This window comes from Terrapene carolina, unplaced genomic scaffold, assembly GCF_002925995.2.
Source record: "Terrapene carolina triunguis isolate 2854851 unplaced genomic scaffold, T_m_triunguis-2.0 Scaffold33891, whole genome shotgun sequence".
Classification (NCBI taxonomy): Eukaryota; Metazoa; Chordata; order Testudines; family Emydidae; genus Terrapene; species Terrapene triunguis.
In genome coordinates, this window is record NW_020698242.1 from 2,415,013 (window position 1) to 2,435,644 (window position 20,632).

A 20,632-nucleotide genomic window follows, 5' to 3' on the forward strand; every position below is an offset into this window, starting at 1 on the left:
TAGACTACAGCTTGTCTGGTTTGACAGATTTAGTAAGCACCCTTCAAATTACTGCTGTGGGTACACAGTGATTAACTTTATATTCTGTTCTGCAATCCTAAGAGTGTGTATTATTAGCTATTACTATGACGTTCACTTGAGAAAATCATTTGAAAAACACTAAAAGGTCTTAGTGTTCAAGTCAGAGGTTCTCTCTTCCTGAGTATATAGAGTAGCAAGTTATAATAAGACTTTTAGAAGAGGAAAATAAAAATACAGCTCAAAAATATAGCACAGAAGAAATAAATTCAGTGTAAATAAATAGAAGAATATTAAAGAAACTAAAAAAAAGGGCACATTGGATGGGACTGTCCAAACTCCTCCTAGAGCGGTGCATAGGGGCATTCCTGTACACATTGACCTTTGTTTCTCCTAAATGGAGAGCGCTAAGAGGTCTCTGCGACACCCCAAACCTTATCCTCTGGATGTCATAGGATGTGTTCCAGAGGTCTGGGTCTCAGTCTGGGTCCAGGTTCATAGTAGGAAAGAGAGACAACAGCTGGCCAGGTTGGGGATGGGAGTAGGCAAGTAAAGGTTGGGGTTCCAACCCTCAGTTTAGCTGAAATAAATAAATACAACCAATATGAGGCTGTACTATCTTTTCTCCTCTCTATCCCCAGGAGTTCTGGGGACAGCTGTAACCTGGGTACCATAGCTGCCATGGAAATGTGCTGTTAGGGTCTGTGTCAGGAGCCAGAGGTGGTGAAGCCAAATACCCCTGACAGAGGAGGTCTTCCCTGCTAGGTGCAGGACTGGTGATGCCAAATCCTCACCCTCCCAAAAGCCCCCTTCAAAAGGGGAATCCTAGGGTAAGTTGGGAATGGTCTTGTAATGACAGTGTGTCTGGCCAGTCTATCCCATGACCTGGCTATTTTCTGGCTGATACAGAGTAGCCAGGAGCAAATTAGGGAACCACTTGATGCCCTAACCATCAGCGGGGACAAGCAGCCCTTGGCAGGCCCAGTATCGTGTGTGTGTGTCTGTGTGATGATAGTATGAGAGGTTCAAGCGTGGCACAGGAATGAATTCAGCCCTATGCGATTTGCCCAAGGCCATAGAGCCAGTCAACGTTACTTGGCTCCCAGTCCTTGCTCTATTTTTAGCCCACAGGTCACTCTGATACCTCATAAGGAGATAGCGAGAGGTAAATGGTAAAAAGATATTTGTGCACAGTTGAGGCATGAATCTAAACACACACTGAATTAGCAAATCAAATGAAATAAAAAAGCAATGGCAAAGAATAAATTGAAATAAAAAAGAAGGCATCCAGAATCAAAGATGTTGTAATTGACAGTGTAGGAAACGGAGGCAGACAAAACCAATGATTACACTATTGGATGAAAGTATTAGGGGTATTATTGCTTTACTTCTCTTTGAATATGGTTATGAAACTGCAGCTGAACAGGAAAGTCCATTGACAAATACTTTAGTTACATGATCCTAATATCTTAAGCGAAACCATAAATACCCCGTGGGCATTTTCCTTCTCCTGTTAAAATAGTTGGAAGGACTGATGTTAACTTCAGTGAGAACAAGGCTGTGCCCCATGTTTGTCATTACTCTCTATGGTAATGCAGAATATTTGGTTTTCCTCCCCCTACTATGCCGATATAATTCCCATTACTATTAAAGGGACCAGCACATCCATGAAGAAAATAATAGATTCTATTGAATTGAAATTACAATCACTTTATTAATTCCACATTGTGTACAAATGAATTGCAGCCTGTCTTATGGACTTTAATAATGAAGATCCTTTATATCTTGGGTCGTTGATGAGCACACATATCATCTTGTGTCACAACTCACCAAAACTACAAAGCAAAGTTTTTCTTACCACCTAATTGTTTTCATATATCTAGCAAAACCAGAAGACACACAGGAAGAATAGACAGATAACTAGGAAAAGGATCACAGCAGGAGAAAGGTGTTACAATTATTGGAAGCAGTGATGTATATAAATGAATGCAGAAGCCCCTGAAATCTTTCAGTATGTTTTACAGAATGAGCTAGAGTGCCTTAGAACCCATAGGGACTTGTGAAAGAGTCCAGAAAGAAACTATCTCTGGGTTCATTAAATGTGATCTGCCTCTGAAATGAAGGATTCCCCTTCAGGATTTCCATACCAGGCACAGAAAAGGGGGAAAGAAAGAGCATTAGGATAATATATAAAGTTTCAGAGAAGTGAATGGAATCAATGATTTACCAGTGATCCCTTTAAGAAATATACTTAGAAATTCTAAAATTGAGAGCAGCATGTGGTGCTTTCTCGGAAGAATGATGCAAGGCTTTAAAATGAAGTTTAAAATGCAGATTGTGTAATTTCCTTTGAAAGAAGTGATGGGTAATTCCTTTGTAATTATACATGGATGAATTAATTATTCTCTAATGAACTCAAATAAAACTTCATTTCATGGTGCAGTCTTTTCTTTTCTTAATTAAAAATATCCAAGAGCATATTTCTAATAGGCTGTGATTTTTCTCTTTTGGATTATTGCTGCAGTTATGCTTGTTTCACCTCTAATATGTTGACATTGGGTTGGCAGAGCCTCTGTTTAGACAATCCAGCTCATTACAAGCTGGATTATGTCTCATCCAGTACCTGGGCACCAGGGTCAGAGATGGCTCTAAGGGCCCAATCCTACTTTTGCTGAAGTCAATGGAAAGATTCCCATTGACTTCAATAGAGCTGGGTCAGACCCTAAGAGCATTATTTCCTTCTCCCCCCATTCTGTACACCCACACAGGTTGCAGTCACAATGTGGTTAGGGAGCACAGTTGCTGCTCCAGGCTAGTGCTCCCAAGAGCGTATAGCCTCTAAGGCAGGGAGGATACTCTTGAGAGAAGAGTCATGGCCACATCCATCCTCACACTGGGCAGATGAGGTGACTGAAAGCAAAAGGGAGTACATTTTACTATCTGCCAAAAGCACAGTGGCTCTCCCACTGGATCACAGAACTGAAGCTAGAGACTCAAGAACTATTATGGTTGATTTCTCCCATGGTTGTGCTGCAGTGGGTTACCACACGTCTAGTTCAAAAACCACAAACACACAAAGGATTTATAAAATTATACAGATTTAGCCAAGAAGTTGAACTCCTATAGGCTATGACCATTTAATATGAATTGAATAATCAGCATTCCAGTGTATTACCTTTTTTTATTGTACAGTGGTACTTTTAAATCTGCAAAATAGAAAAGTCCTTAGAGCAAGTATTTGTCTCTGCAATTTCTCTGCTGCATTGATGGTAATTGTGTGTTTGTAAGGTATGTATGTGGAAGACTATAAATATATGCTATATATCTGACTAAATGTGTTGGCAACACTCTTTTGTATGTGTTCATTAATTGATGAATAATAAAGTTAGTATTGTGGCAGTACAATACATGATATTAATAATATTGAAGTCACTGATCACCAGCTGTATTATACCAATGAATATTAGTTATTGTGGGATTCAGAGTTCATTGTTGGGTGAAATTTGTCTTGATGTGGAGAAATACTGTACGGCCCTCTGTGCTACTTAAGACCTGTGTTAAGGCCATATGGGGGTTTCAGAGTATTAACACAAGACATCTGTATCACCATTGGGACCAGAGGTATGCTATGGGGAGGATGCAAGGACAATCTAATGGCAATTAGCGCATGAATATGTTGGATAGAGGAACTGTGTGGTTGCTACTTCAAGGGAAGGAGATGTTTGCATTTACAACTCTACAGCCTGGCCACGAGTTGAGAGCGATTTCACTGCCCTGGGACTTCTCTGTCAGAAAGTCTAATTGGGTCTCATGCAAGGGAAGTAGAGGCCACCATTTCTGGATAGAATGAAGTTTTTCATTAAGTGTATGTTCCTCTTAATTCTGGGATCATGTCTAGTACTGGAATCTAGGTGGTAAATATTAATGTTTCCTTTGTTAAATATATGTTTTTGTTACAATTCTCAATACCACTCTGAAAACTAGGAGGCCAGGTTCCAGGCACAAATGTAATGGATAAAGGTACAGGTGTGGAAAACAGTTTCATATTTCCAATATTTGTGAAGACTTTTCAGCAGAAACTCAGATTCGTTTATCCTCTTGATTATGCCTCTCTATCAATTCACCTAGACCTTATATAATTATGAGTGTAATGATCTTGAACGTTCACATGAATGCAGCCTGCTGAAGCTTGACAATTGCTTTTTATTATCATTCACATCTCGTACAACAGAGGGAATGTTAGTTGGGAAAAATAATATGCTCTCTGACTTTGAACATCACTTAATTTTGTGCTTTGAAGCTATAAGGTGATGTCAGTTAGATCCTAAATCAAAACAATATAATGATTTAGAAACATTGGTACCTATGTAGGTCATTTAATATAATGTTTCCATATTAAAGCACTTTAATATCTCAGAAAGCTGTTTTGACCTTTGACTTTGGATACTCACCATAAAGGATGAAGACAATTCGAATAAATGTAACATTTATCATTTGCTTTATATGAAAGGGCTCGGAACATATGACTGTCAGTGACCAGATTGGAGCAAGAGTCTGGTCTACCTATTAGAGCTGGATCCAGGCTGGGGTAGGCATCGGAGCAAAGCCAAGGATCAGAGTCAGGAGTCAGAATCCAAAGCCCTAAAGCCAAGGGTTAACTGGAGTTGCAGTCAGAAGGAGAAGAGGATCTAAGCCAGGAGTCAGGAGGAAGCTGGGGGCTAGAACAAGTACAGTCTGAGGCTGGAGCAGGAACAGGAGCAGGTACAGGCTGGGGCTGAAGCAAGGCTAGAGAGGGCAGAGGCAGGGATAGTATAAAGCACAGCTGCAGACTAGGACTATGCTAAGCAGCTGCTGGACTGCTGGTGCTATTGAGTTTAAGTACCAGCCAGCCTGCTGACTCCTGCAACCAATCAGGTGCCACAGTCTATCAGACAACTTATATCAGAACCAGCTGTGTTCACTGGGTTGCCAGGAGACTGGCTCTGCTGCAGGCTGGTGCCTGACACTATTGTTTTTGGCCCAGATTAATCTTTGGGGGGGGGGGAGTTAAATGTATTTTCCATTGATCCTAATCAATTGCAGCTTAAAGGTTATAAAATGCTTCTGGGCACTCCTACCTCTTTTAGGCACGTTTCCAATGTGCTATTATTAACCATGAGCTGTATTCAGTCCAAATATCAATGTCTCACTAGTTTGTGATTAAAGAACTTCTGCAAATCTTCCATGGCTCTATATTTCTTTGCCTTCACCTTGTCCTGTTAGTCAGAGTCAGTGATTCTTGTTCTTTATGTCCAAGCATTCCTGGTGACACTGAACTTCATGGACTCCTTCAGCATCTCTTATAACCATTTTCTGGGTCTTCCTAGCTGTATTTGCCTTGTGATAGCTCTTGTAATCTCTGGCCAAGAAATCCTATGTCTCATCTCACATGACCCAACCATCTCAGTCCATGCTCCCTTGGCTTTTTCATGATGGGAGCTACTTATATCTTGGCTTGTATCATTTCTCTGTTGGCTGTCAGCTCTCATCTCACACAGCATCCACCTGAGCATTCTCAGTCAGCAGTGTGAAGTAGTTATTCTTCTCTCTTCTTCTTTGGCTAGCATTCCAATCCTTACATTATGGATGGCCTAATCATGGTTTTATACACTTTAATTAACATATTATTATTGCAGAGAATTCCCACCAACTCCCTGCATTTGCACCAAGCGCTCTTCATGAGACTCCTAATGTTCACATCGACATGCCCATCATCGCTCATTACTGAACTGAGGTATTTGAATTGTTGCACAGAGGTTAACTCTATATGACCTAGTTTTACTGGTTTCTCATTGTCCCTCTCAATGAAGCATTGCATGTATTTCATTTTTTGTTGGCTAATCCATAAACCATTTTCTTCTCATGCACTCCTCCATCATTCTAGATCCCTTTCCAGTTTGTATTTATCTTTGAAACACAATCTAATATCATAAGCACAATGCATACTGCATGGATCCTCTTTCCTAATCCCCTGAATGAAAGTATCCATTGCAATCACAAATAGGAATGGACTTAAGACTGATTTTGGATATAGACCCACCTTCACTGTGAATGGATCACTGTAGCTGCAGCTGCTTCTCAGTGGTGTTTTACTGCCCTCCTACATGTCCATGATAGCCTGAACATATGTCTCTGGTAGATTGCGTGGCCATAGACCACCATATCAATTCTCTAGAAACTCTGTCATAAGCCTTCTCGCAGTGTACACAAAATGCTATTCATTGTGATTCTCCTGTAATTCTATTGTTTACCCTCCTGCCATAAACCCGAATTGACTGTCATTTATTTGATGCTTTAGTCATTTACAACTTCTTTTCCTGATAATTCTTTCCAACCATTTAATTGTATGACTCATTAACCTTATGAGTCTGTAATTCCTCTGCACATACATTTCACACTTGAAGATAGATACCAGCATGGTCTTCTGCTGCTCTTTGGGCGTTTTTTTTCCAGTTTTGGGGACTAAATGGTTGAAGTTTATCATCATCATGCCCCCTCAAGGCCTAATGCTTTAAATGCCACAATTGGTACACTGTATGGTCCCACTGCCTTCCCATGTTTCATCTTCTTTAGCACAGACTCAGTATCTACCTTGGTGACAGGTCTTGTGAGGTTATTGATGGCACATACTTCTCTCAATGGTTAGTTACTCTTAACTGAGCAGTTTCTCTAAAAAAATCGCTGCCATCCCCTGGGTTAATAGCAGGGTGGGGAATCAGCCTATTCACAGCATCTGAAGTTTCGATATGACCCTCTTTCTACTTAAAAAAAAAAATCTAATAATTTTTAAGGGCTTACCATACTAAGACATAAATCATCAATGCATGGTAGATTGCCCATCAAAACACAGGGATGAAATCCTGGCACGTTTGACGTCATTGCGGATTTTGCTATTGACATCAATGTAGTTGTTTGTTGTGTTTATTAGCCCGTAGTGACTACGGGCTAATCAGAAACAAGCCTCTGTTGTGCTAGGCACTGTACAAATACAGAATAGTAGACTGTTCCCTGTCTGAAAGAGTTTACACTCCTGAGAAGACAGGCAAAGATAAGGGAAAGAGAGAGAACCTACAAACAGAGTGATGGTTTGTGAACATCATGCTAGTTTTGTGGTTTTTTGTTTGGTTTAGGTGGGGTTTTGATTTGTGGAGGACAGGGCAACAGAGAAGATGGAAGGGAGGAAGAAAGAGGGGATGAAGGGCAGGTGGAGATAGATTGAGTTAATGGAGCCAGGATTTCACCCAGAAGATCTTTGTGGGACAACTAAGTTATTTGGCTCCATATGGCTGGAAGTCAAATAACAGATGCCAGCTCCAACTCCTTCCAAGATTCAAACTGATTGTCCAAAATTCAAACTACTGTATACCCTGTTTCCCCGAAAACAAGACAGTGTCTTATATTAATTTTTGCTCCCAAAGATGCGCTAGGTCTTATTTTCAGGGGAGGTCTTATTTTTCCATGAAGAAGAATATGGTACACATTTATTGTTGCGGCCAATCAGTGAGCTGCGCGGCGGCGCCCGCCGCTACAGTCCAGAGGAGTCAGACTCCTTACGGTAGCTTTGGGGCCTTATATTCCGGGGTGGCCTTATTATCGGGGAGGTCTTATTTTCGGGGAGGTCTTATTTTCGGGGGGATGCCTTATATTACAGCGAGAGGCAAAACTGGAAGTAGGTCTTATTTTCGGAGAATGTCTTACTTTTGGGGAAAGACGGTAAATCTTAAATCCAACTCCAGAAGACCAAATTTGACTGCAGTTGTCTGCTGTGCTTATTGCAACATCTAGAGATGATGCTAGACAAGGTGCTCTAACATTGTTATGTAAACTGTCTCATCATTACTGGAGCCCAAGTACCTCAAAGCAAGAGCATGGGCTAACTTAACAACATTTGATCCAAACTTGAAAAAATATCTATGAAAGAACGTGTCTGCAAGATCATTTAGGTGCATCAATTACAGGATAGGATGACAGCAAATACTGTAAGAAATTTTTCCATCTCATTTTATCCTCTAATGAAGACCATTGTGAAAGCAAAATCAGTTAGGTGATTGTTGCTGGTTACCAGGTTATACAAACCTCTATCAGAACATCTTTTGTGAAGATGATGTGCAAGATATTTAATGCAAATGATACTCTTTTAAAATTATATTTTATACAATTTCTCTTACTAAATGTGTTCAAAAAATGTTAAATATGTACATAAACTAAAGTAATCTTCCAGTGGGCTTAATATCACTATAAATGAATTATAATAATATATTCATTCATTTCAATATATATTGACATTAATAAACTTGGTATAATAAAAAGCATATCTTACACTTGAAGATTAATTGATTATTTGATTTCACCTGGCATTTTAGGGTTGATCCAGAGCCCACTCCAGTGGGCTTTGGTTCAAGCACTTAGCTGAAAAGTATACGAGAAGAGCTGCTCGAATTTGAATTTTTTTCTATATTATTTCAGGGTTTTTTAATCTTATCTTCTCATTTTGTTGAAGCACTAAATACAATTTAAAAATCAGTTTTCTGATGGAAAGAAATTGTGAAGAAAAGTGTGCCCAAGGAAAATAATCGTTCTCCATTTTTCTGGTAGCTTGCTTTCACAAAACACTCTTTCATGAATAACCCTTTGGGAATAAGGATTTAAGAGTCTTTTTAGTTCAATTCAACAACTGAGTTAAAATGCAGTTGTAAGATTTTGGGTAATGCTGTCAATTAAAAACATTAACTCAGATGAAACTTGCCAAATGTGTTTAAGTCATTTTTAAACACCCATCACTTTCTGAAAATAAGCTGAAAGGAAGTAATGCATGAAAATAAGTAGCTAGATTTAAAAATATATTATTGCTTATCCTTCATTTGCTCTTTGATCTAATTGGTTAAGGACATTTAGTGTTTGTTCATTTTGGCTCATAATAGATCTGAAGACATTTACATTTAGAAATAGGGATTTAAATATATAAAACAGCTGCTTTTTAAATAGAAAGTCTAATTATGCCTATGATTACATTCAATTTTGATTAGTATGCATACAAGTCCTTACTCTCCTTGCATATTCAAGCTGAGATATGGATCACTGGAGCTAAGATTAAAGTACAAAAGAATAACTTGAGAAATGCATGGCTAGACCAATGTGAAAAGTAAATGCTGGTTTTTATCACTAAAATGCTTATTTGTGATTTTAGCTACACACAGACTTGGATCCTGGAAGCAGCAAAATCAAGTATATTCTGTCAGGAGATGGAGCTGGGACAATCTTTGTGATCAATGACAAGACTGGAGATATTCATGCTATGAAAAGACTTGACCGTGAGGAAAAGGCAGAGTACACGCTAACAGCGCAAGCAGTCGATGGGGATACAAACAAACCTCTGGAACCGCCTTCAGAATTCATTATTAAGGTTCAAGACATCAATGACAATGCACCAGAGTTTCTTGATGGCCCATATCATTCCACTGTTCCAGAAATGTCCATTGTGGGTATGTACACCTAAACATATAAAGAGCTTTGAAAAGTCAGCCTTTAAAATAGCCCAGTACACCAATGATGGAAAAATATTTATTTCATTTCTATTTCATTTTTTTAAATCCCTTCTTGACCAAAGTGCTCAACTGCAGTACAATAGGTTGAGACCCTCAGTAATAAGAAAATGACTATCAGTTATATTCAATTGGCATTCTTTGCACAATAATACTTCTGTGGCCCAAATTTATAGTCTGTTTCTGATGCTGTGGAGTGTTGTTATTGAGGAGGATTTAGCAAGATTTGTTCCAACATGCCACTCTAATCCTATTGATATTTTGTTGATGTTTAATTATCTGTTTGTGTGTATTTGTACACAGATGTAGCACTTACAATATGTGGACACATACTCATTTATTTTCTTCCACGTATAACTATATTCAGCCAAAAACATGAAAATGAAAGATGTTATGTCTGGAAACTGATGGTGGGCTTAACCACTTAGGCATATGATCTGAAAATGAGGGCATTAGAATGGGCAAAGAGAGAAAGCTGGGAAGAAGAAGAAGATGAAGGGAGTGAATGTGGTTGAAGGAAAGGAAAATAAGAAGATACATGCAAAATGTACTTGTTAATAGATTGTATTGGTAATGTGTTCATTTATATTCCTTCATATGTTTTTTTGTGTGTGTCTTGGATGGGCATATGTTTGTTTCATTGTGCAATTCTGGTGCACATTTTGTTTTATATATCTATATCTGCAGCTGTCTAGACATATACCTTTACATATAGGTAGAAAGATACAGACACCTAGGAATATATTGAAATTCAGTATGTAGTATCTTACTCTCAGAGGAGGCCCTTTGAAACCAATGTGATTAATTGCAGAGCACTCAGTGTGAGTGAGGACATCAGAATCGGGCCATAGAAAGTAAAGAATGATTTCTAAGGTTTACCAATATTAAACTGAAAGTAATGTGGTTTTCGGCAATTCTTGTACTCTATGGCTGTCAAGGCAAGATATACATAGACGCTCACTTGAAGGCATGCCAAGCCTCTTTACAAACATAATAGTGCCCTGTCAAAGAGTTTGGAAACAGCATTCTGTTCTATTGCAGTGAAACATACATACACACAGACAATATATGGGGCTAGAACTGTCATCTTCCTGCAATTCAGTACAATGAGTTGTATGGGGACCTTTTCAAATCTAACTGCAGCAGACCCAGTAGCACTAGCATAGTTACGGTAGGGTTTGTCAATTATAATTCTTCTCCAGATTTGATGTCTTGGTTGCTTTGAATCACTTCTACTGGAATTGGGTATATGCATTTTCAGCCTGAATGTCAATTCCTTTACCAAAACACATGTTTAATATGCTAAGCTGTTTTAATTGTATAGTAGCTCAAACATAATGTGGACCTGGTTTCAGATGATATTTTTGCCAAGCTCTAGGCAAGAAAATGGCTTAATTAAATTAAAAGGGGGAGGGGGCAAGAAAGAAATTGTAGGCTAATCCTTATATGAACTGGACTGACTGGGCATTCCGAAGGAAAAACTAGAAGGGAAATACAAAGATGTCTGCAGAGGGAAAATGCTTTCTGAGCATTAATTCTATTATTAAGAATAATTTATATAGCCCATAATGGTATGCAGCACTTTAGAAACATAGATTAAGACATCACATGATTCCTGCTTAAGGATGCTTCAATCTAAGTAAGACAAGGCAAATCATAGACAGGTCACTGTGTAGCAGATCAGGTAGAGGAAAACATAGGGGTTACTGATGAGAAGGAGCAGGCTTTGTTGAAAGAGATGATCTTTAATGAGGCAACTGAGGAGGAAAGAGATGGTGGATAAGAGCAGAGGAGGGGAAGAAACTGAGAAGGAGAAAGGCAATGAAGGAGCAGTAAAGTGAAAGGATGGGAAAAACATATGGAATGTGTATGGGATTAGATACAAATGAAACTAGTGATATGGAAAGGACATATCATTAATGGTGAGAGAAAAGAGCATGTGGTGAGAATGACAGGAGGGGTAAATTAAATCAGCAGTGAGTTTTGGACAGACTTGAGGAGGGAAAGGTGAGAGGCAAGAAATCTGGACAGTAGAAGTTTACAGTAATCAAAGCAAAAGGTGGCCAGTATATGGACAAGAGTTTTAGCAGATGGGATAATGAAAAAAGGATGTTTTGGGGGGACATTAAAGAAGATGTGATAGGACTTTGCAAAAGATTATATATGGAGGGTATAGGAGAAGAGACAAACATTGGTATCAAGAATGTTAACCTTGGAGACATGAAGGAGAAGAGAGTTATCAATGAAGATAAAGTAGGGATGGTACAGTGTCTCATTCCCCATGTATGCTAGAAGCACAATTGCTCCTGAAATTCCCATTGAGGTGGGTCAGCTCTGCTCCTGAACCTACCAGGCCTGTGCCTCTTCTGTCTGGTACAACATGGCCCATAAACATTTTATTTTCTAATGCTATAGTTAATATTCAAACCCTTAATAGCAATAACAACAACCAAGGTGAAAACAAGTCATAAGTCATCTCAAAAGAAGACTTGGATTTAGAATTACCGTATGATTTTTGCACTCCAATGTTATTGAATGAAGCAGACAGGAGGACAGCGTATGTGTCTAAATATCCCTACGCCTTATATTTTTTCTTTATGTAGCATTCCATGGGATGTACTTTATTTTCAACCTATTACTCCACAAAAGCACCAACAGCAAATACAAACCCTAATTCTGAGCTGCCACTCCTGGACACGGAGTATGTATCTCACTGAATTATGTGGATGATGAATAACTATAAAATCAATGCAGCATATGCAGTTCTTCCTGTTGACCTGTAATATGACTAAAAGTCAAGGCTGACATTTTGAAGGCGAGAACATTGCTGTTTTACCAATTTTACTGTTACTTCTTTGGCTATTCTCCCTCCTTCTAATCAACTAGAAGCTATATCAATGGCTATAGTAAATATAAATTATTTTAACTTTTTTTAGGTATTGTCATGTTTATTTTAAAGTCAGTTTCCGTCATCTATCAATATGTAGGGGAAAGATTGACTTCTTCTTCCAGAGTTAGAGTTGGGTTTTTTTTGTTTTTTTTTCTGTGCTCTCAGTATTTTGCTTCCGTTATCCACTTCATTCCCCTTTTAAGAGAACTCCACCCACCCATGCTTTTCTATTTCAACTGTGTGATACTTTCCACTAACACAGTCTTCACTAAGGCAGGGTTTTCTTAGGGTGCCCAGATAGTAAGAGTGGGAAAACTTGGGACTGGTGTGGGTGTGTGTGTGTGTGAGAGAGAGAGAGAGAGAGAGAATGTTCTGAGACTGGAGAGGAACTCATATGGTATATGTAATGCTTATGCAATGAAAATACTATACAAGTCATTTCATTTCTGGATAGCTGGAAAAAGTAATATAGAAGATACAAATGAATACACATTAATTTCTCTAGCATTCCAAAACTAACACATCCCTCTTTCATTGAGATTCTGACATAGTGTAGCTTTTCAAATATAATATATGCAGCTGATATATCCTATACTGCTGCATGTTATAATTTCTTGTTTGACAGCAATGTGGTGGGCACTGTACAAAACATTGTCCCAAGGTGCTAACTATATGAATAAGTACATGGATAGTACAGTTGACATGCACTCTTGTATATGTATATCTACAACATGGATAATATATCATGTTTGTGGGGAAGCTGGAGCTTTGCAGGTGCAAACCCTCTCTAGACAGCATGTACACCACATGTATACATGCATTTACATACGTAATCAGTATGAACATACGCCACATGTTGTATATGACTGATGCTGGAAAATCCTGATTCCCTGCAAAGACTGTTTGCAGGACCTTCCTCCAGCAAATGGTGCCAAGGCAATCTCTATTCCAGTGTTATTTCCTGCAGGAATGATGCTGACTTTTCAGCCGTCTTAACTGCACACTCTTGCATCCGCACGAACACACACACTGAATGGTGTGCACAGTCACAGTGTTCAGGGATAATTTGAAATCATTCTCTTTTTTCTGAGGAAGGAGTGGGCTTCATGCTCCAGAAAAAGCCCTGAGGAGCACACACAATTCACCCTTACCTCAACCCTCAGTTTCCTTCCTTTCAGCTCTGTCACAATAATCATTCTTCTAGTCCATCACAGTCCCCCTCCCCCTTTGGTGAGACTGAATGTTCTGTACAGTTTTAATACTGCTCTGATCTCCTGAGGAACCCAGGGTTGAGAAGGAGGGAGGAAGTCAAATCTGAATGCCTGTCTCCTGTGTGGCAGCATATGTTAGCAGGGCTGCTCACAGAAGTGCACTTGGGAAGTAGGAAATAACTTGCTTTCAAAGGCATTTAAGCTGCAATCTGTACAAATATGTTTAAGCATCATGAGACCTAAAGGGACACATTTTGGAAGAGGACCAGGTGAGAACCCCTAGAAAGAGATCCAGATAAGTATGGGGAAGAAAGGTGGAATACCCAGTGGTTCACTTGTTTTTAAACTTGTTCCTGAACTTGCATCCTTTGTGTAACAGCCAATAATGATGTCATAATGTACAGATGAGTGAGCCAGCTTAAAAAAAAAAAATAGAAGAACCAGGTCAAACTGAACTGATCCCATAGTGTATCTTTGAAAATGCCTGGATAAGTCTCCCTTTTGTGCTTCCTTCTCCTCAACTGTTCACAGATTCCTTACTTTTGGTTAGGTTGCTGCAGGTCTGATAATGTGCCCTGGTATGGATGTGGTCTTCAAATGTTGTCGGTTCTGTGGTGGTATTCAGGGAAGGAACAGCGAGGTAGGCTCCATAGTTCTGTTTTGAGCAAAGGGTGCTTAGAGGTCTATGGTTCTGCTAGTGGTCAGCAGCAGAGGTTCAGGAGAATAGAAAGATGCATTGAATAGAAAGACAGATGTGCTGGTGCAGGGAAGAAGGTGAGACAGAAGAAAGAGGAAGATTGGAAAAGTGAATATTCACAATTTTTGACTAATTTCAGACAAACATCCAAACGTTTCATGGATTATCTGACCTAAACCTCCAACTATTCAAAAGTTCCCCACTTGTCATAATAAAACACAGTACATAGTGTAATGCAGCATGGCAGTGCACTAAAAATAAATTGCACCTGCAATGCGTCAAAAAATTGAGTGGGTGAATTATTTTAGAATAATTCAACTTCTCTTTATTATGATGTTTCTCAACATCAAAGATTTCTTTCTTGGAAAATTTCTTTCTTGGAAAAGAAATTGGATTTTCAGGTTAGTATTTGCTATTATTGCAATTTTAATCTGAATATATCTGCTTTCTTTGGGCCAAAATCTGCCCCCAGTTGCACTACTGTATATCAGGAGTAATTCCAATTAATTTGGCCATCTGTTATTTCACATATACAAAACAGACATATTTCACATAAATACACATATAAAAAGTGTGTGTGTGTGTGTGTGTGTGTGTGTGTGTCTGTTTCCCTTTCTCCCAGAGGTATTAATTCTACTCCAGTTACATATTGTTTGCCAAAAGGGACAAAATCTGCTGTATGTCATCAGCATCCAAAGTCTGGTATAAATAATGATGGAATAACTTGGTAAATTGTAAAGTTGTGATAAAAACCCAAGATGTAATATTATCAAGTCTCACCACACTCTCTCACTCTTCCCTCCCCCCCTTCCCCCGTATATATTGATTTTTAAGACACTGTGCATGACTGTTAAATCAATGATAGTCTGTCACAAAAATGTTGACTAAAAGGACTGTATTACTAGGGTCAACTACAAATTAGCCCAAAGGGTAAACTCCAAGGTAGTGAAAAAGCTCAGGAAAAAAAATAGCAGATGTTGTAAAATATGGCTACAATGTAACAGCTGTTAGAAAATGTATATCATCACTTTCTCTTGTTCCACTATTTGTTCATCTTGTGCATAATCAACTTCTTGAACTCTGGCACCGAGGAGCCATTTAAATAAGGGATTTTTTTTTTTTTAAGACATGGAAATTATATGTATCTTTCATGTACATTGTGAATGACCTCAATGGAGCTTATGAGAATGAAAGGTAGATAGGCAATAATAAGCGTGAGAGAATCAGTTAGGATACAGAAGGGGAAAAACACACATTCTTGACCAAAAATTTAACTTTTATTAAGGTTTTTTTTTTTTTGCGGGGGGAGGAGGGAGGGAACTATTGATCTTTTTTTTTAAACGTAATTTTTTTTTTTTTTTTTTTTTGCACCTTGGGTTTTGCATCTTGGTTTCAATCAGCATCCGAATTGGCAATTCAAAAAAAAAATGTTTGCTAAATGACTGAAGTATGCTTGGCATTGTGTATATAGAAAGTCATGTCACTGTTCCCAAGGAGGTTATAATCTGAGGGAGCAGTCCTACCAACATTTTGACTAGAGAATATACAGCAAACTACTGCAAGTAGTCCCACTAACTTCAAAGAGAGCTGCTGCAATCAAGGGCATGCCTCAAAGTAGCTAGCGCTGCTGGTATTTGCAGGATCATGCCCTTAGGCCTGGTCTACACTAGGAAATTAGGTCAGTATAACTATGTCATTCAGGGGTGTGAAAAATCCACACCCATGAGCAATGCAATTAAACTGACCTAAACCCCGGTGTAAACAGCATTAGGTCAAGGGAAGAATTCTCCTGTCGACCAAGCTACCACCTCTCAAAGAGGTGGATTACCTATGCTGAAAAGAGTGCCCCATCCATGTAGGTAGTGTCTTCGCTGAAGTGCTACAGCTGCACTGCCAAGTCTAGACAAGCCCTTAGTCTTGATCTCAGTCAATGTGAAAACTCTCACTGATATAAATGGGTGCAGAATTGAGCCCTAAATTAACTATGCAAAGAACTGGGTGAATGATTTATAATGATTTATTAGGGGAAAGTTGCCTCTCTTCCTGTCTGCGTATGGTCTGCAGTTTCTCGGATGTATTTGTCCTTCGAGGAGGGTACACTGTGCAAACTGCCTACACACTAGAATAAGGGGTCAGAGCAGAGCCACACTACACTTGCAGGAGTTGGATGAGAAATTGCCTCCCAGAGTTCCTTGGAATGCTGCTGCTACATCGTCCCTTTGGGTGCTGCCTACTTCTTTCTGCCTGCTGGTCCTTCCCCGCAGGCTGGGGGGAGGGGCTTGGCCACACACTCTTTGAGGCAATATGCACTTCTGCACAGAGACTGCATTGTTGGCAGGGCTGCTTGTGTTCTTTCCTGATTCTGTGCACCTATGTACAGGCCTATCAGAATCTGTGCCCAGAATAATTTCTGCAGAGATTCTTGTCTCTAGATCAATCACAGGCAGTTTGTTGCCAGTATTCTGCATTTGAAGTTGAGCTGTGTGTGTGTTAGTTGTTTTTGCATGCCTAGGTCACATGATATTGTTTTTATTCTGTGTGAACATAACTTTTCAGGTATCTCTACTTTGCAGTTGCAGGTGTGGTTGCAGGACATGTAAACATACCTGAGTTAGCTTTAATCTAGTTAGCACAAATACCAATGTCAGTGAAACTGCAGCAACACAGACTTCAGTGCAGACTAGTCACCTAAGCAACCTTGTACATGTCCCTGGCAAGCTTGTACCGCCCATGCTGCCACAGCTTCGCTGCTGTTGGTACTTGTTTTAGCTAGATTAAAGCGAGCTCGGTTTTGTCTACATCTGCTGCAATCACTCCTCTGATTGCAGTGTAGACATATCCTTCATTCACATTTCTGGTACAAATACCCGTGGTTAGCAATTCTAAGTTCACTCTTCACAAAGTTTTTTCAACATTTTTTCCAAATGTCAAATTTTGACAGAAAGGCGGTCAAAATTGGTGACTGAAATGTTTGCAAAAATTCCATCTAATTTTTCAAACAGCTCTGCTTGTGGCAGTAGGCACTGATGCATGGCCAGAGCTTATTTGGAGAAGACACAGATGAGAGGTAGTAAGTCCATCTACATTACTGCCCAAATATTGAGACACTGATAAGCACCACACGACAAGAGACCTGACTATATTTTTTTAAATTTTGGAAAGTTTTGCCAAATTCTAGTCACAAGGCACCACATCCAAAGTTTGTCTTGTATCAGAAAAATAATCTCATTATGTGATAATATTCTCATAGAAGCTTATATTAATGTAATTTATTTCTACCTGGTACTTTTTTTAACTCATTGGTGATAGACCTCAGAACTTCCTCCTCCCCAAACTTTGTGGAAGACCAGCCTTTAATTCAGAAGTAGATACAAATTTTACAACTCAGGTCACTCTATGTAATTGACACATTTGAAATTTGGAGAAGTCAGATTCAGACTCAATTCAGAATCCAATCTTTGTGCCTCAGTCCAAGTTTATTTTAATATTATTATTTTCTTTAGGAATCAGTACCTCTGCCTTTGTTTAACTGCTGAATCTGCAACACTTAATGTTTCTCTGTGAATACAGATGAGCTGTTGCCTGTGGAGCTGATGTCAATGCTACTTTCTCATGAATCAGCCTGTAGAGGACTGCTGGCTGGATGATTTGACTGTACCCCTTCCCTGGAGGCCAATGGTCTCTGCTGCCATATGCTTGCTCTCTGCTGGCCTGAGGGAGCAAGAGTTCTGAATCTGCTCCTGCAACCTGGCTCATATTTGCTGGCATTATCAGCCTTTGTAAAAGACACACACACACACACACACACACGTGCATGGGCGCATGCACATGCACACACAAAGAAAACACCAAATTGAAACTGCAAGGTTGTAGAAAATCTCTTATTTTTATAATGTAAAATTATAAATCGGTGAATTCCTTGTGCACTCAGCAAGGACTATTTTACTATTGTTTATACATGTAATAAATAAATAAATTTATACACTGCACCTACATGAAGCTTCCTTTGTAAGTCAACAAACAATACAGTAATTTTTCTCTTCATGGAAGTATAACTGTGTAGTGATTGTCCAATTTTACTTTCTTTGCCTGGGGACCTTGCAATTTCTATGCCTTAGTAGTTCTATATAAAATAGGCAATTCACCTTGTTTTGTATGAGTGCTGATGAAATAGTCAATTGATTAGACAAATGCCATCTTTTAGAAAGTCCTGGACAATAGAGCAAATATTTTCTTCCTCCCTCACAAATATTATTAATGTTCTATCATAACAGCAATACCTAAAAGGGAAAAGAAAGTAATGTCTAAAAGAAAACAGAGTTCTTTTTAAGAGAAACATAAAATATGGTGGACCCCAGTGCTGCTGCCTATGATGCTACAAACTGTATTCTAATGCTAACAAACGGTCACTCTGGGGAATTTATAAAGCAGCACATGCAGGCTTTTTAATGGCATCATCTTATAAGTTGTAGTCGGAGAGAACTGCCAACCTTAAAACTAAAAAGACGATGTCCCTTCTTATTACTTTCACATGAGTCAAATCCAAGCAGTAGGTAACATCAACGAGGACAATTTCTAGAGAGAGCTTTATCTATCTCAGTATGAAACATTTTACTTTTCTTAAGATCACCACTCTAGGAAGGAAACATCACAATTCTAAAACAATTAGTTTATGCACATGAAATGGTAAAATATGCAGCTTATTAGATTTCACAACCATGCTTCCAATGCTCCTCATTATACAGTTGTAAAATGCTGAAGGCTGCCAGCTTGCTCTATTGTCTATGTGCTGTGCAGAAGACAGTTTTCTTCTATGCATAGCAAGCACCTTCCGGATTCTTAGTTACACTTTTCCAGACAATATGTGTATTTTCCATTTGCTTCACATTATAAAGGCTCATTAGAATGACAGATGAGCAGTTTGAAAACATTGCTTTGTTGCAGTGTGTTTTCCGGGGTATTTAATTGTTCAAAGAAAGTTTTTGACTCATTCAGGTTTTTTTCATTCTATTAACATTTCTTCCAGTGTCATTAGCTTTCTAAACTATGTACACTTCAAGTATATTAAAATAAATTACATTTAACATTTGGAAACAGAAATCCAAATTCTACTCTGCTATACTGGTGTAACCCTGGCATGACTACTTTGAGATCAGGACCTCTGAGCAGCAAAATTCTGCTGATGCAGTTTGAAAAGAATTTGGCCCAACATTTGTACTCCTTTCATTTACTTTAAAGAAACCATGAAGCTAGGGTTTATCAGAATAACGTATGGTGATGTCCATGCAGCTGCTCTTATGACTCTCTTGAGTTTCCATGATAAGACCATTTTTAAAAAATGTTAGCAATAAAAGTGTTTGTTTGTTTTTAATTTATAAGTTGTTTGGGACAGGGTCTGTCATTTTCTATAGGTTTGTAAAGCTCATAGTACAAGGGAATTCTGATACCACAGGTTTTTAGGTGCTTCTGCAGTACAGATGGTAAATAATATTAATAATAATATGAAATTTCACACATACTATGAAAAACCAAGAGCAATAGTTTAATAGTTTTTATAAATTTCAAGGCCATAATGGCCAATTGTGATCAAGTCTGACATCCTGTATAACACAGGCCATAGAACTTCCCCCAAATAATTCCTAGACTATATCTACTAGGGGGAAAAAAAATCCAATCTTGATTTTAAAAATTGTCAGTCACCCTGATAAGTTGTCTAAATGGTTAATTACTCACTGTTAAAATTTTACACCTTTGTCACCTGTATATTTCAATTTTGATATAAAAATTAATGAATATGAAACATACCAGTTTCAGAATGTCTGCTTCTTCCACCATATAGAGATATATGTATAGTGTGGGTAGGTATACAATGTACTTGTACAATGTATATAATATACACATGCCCATTCATACACAATATATTATGGAAGAAGCAGATATTCTGAAACTGATATGTTTCATATTCTCTACCTTATTCTTATCAAACAAATATAAAAATCATAATAGCGCCACCAAATTACAGCTGCAAAAAACCTCATGCTCATTACTTCATCTTCCTGTCAATATAGGGGTTTTCCTTACAATACACTATCTAATGCAGGGGTCGGCAACGTTTGGCACGCGGCTCGCCAGGGTAAGCACCCGGCCGGGCCAGTTTTATTTACCTGCTGACGCAGCAGGTTCGGTTGATCGCGGCCCCCACTGGCCGCGGTTCGCCGTCCCGGGCCAATGGGGG

The 20,632-nt window shown here is 38.8% G+C and overlaps 1 protein-coding gene across 1 annotated transcript in view; it reads left to right on the forward strand.

Annotated features, from left to right (window-relative positions):
- Window positions 1-20,632, forward strand: part of LOC113405024 (cadherin-8-like) — a 181,131-nt gene that overhangs the window by 45,909 nt on the left and 114,590 nt on the right. Inside the window, exon 2 of the mRNA XM_026663623.1 lies at window positions 9,245-9,539. Within this exon, the coding sequence (XP_026519408.1) occupies window positions 9,245-9,539 (295 nt within the window). The remainder of the gene's footprint in view (window positions 1-9,244; window positions 9,540-20,632) is intronic.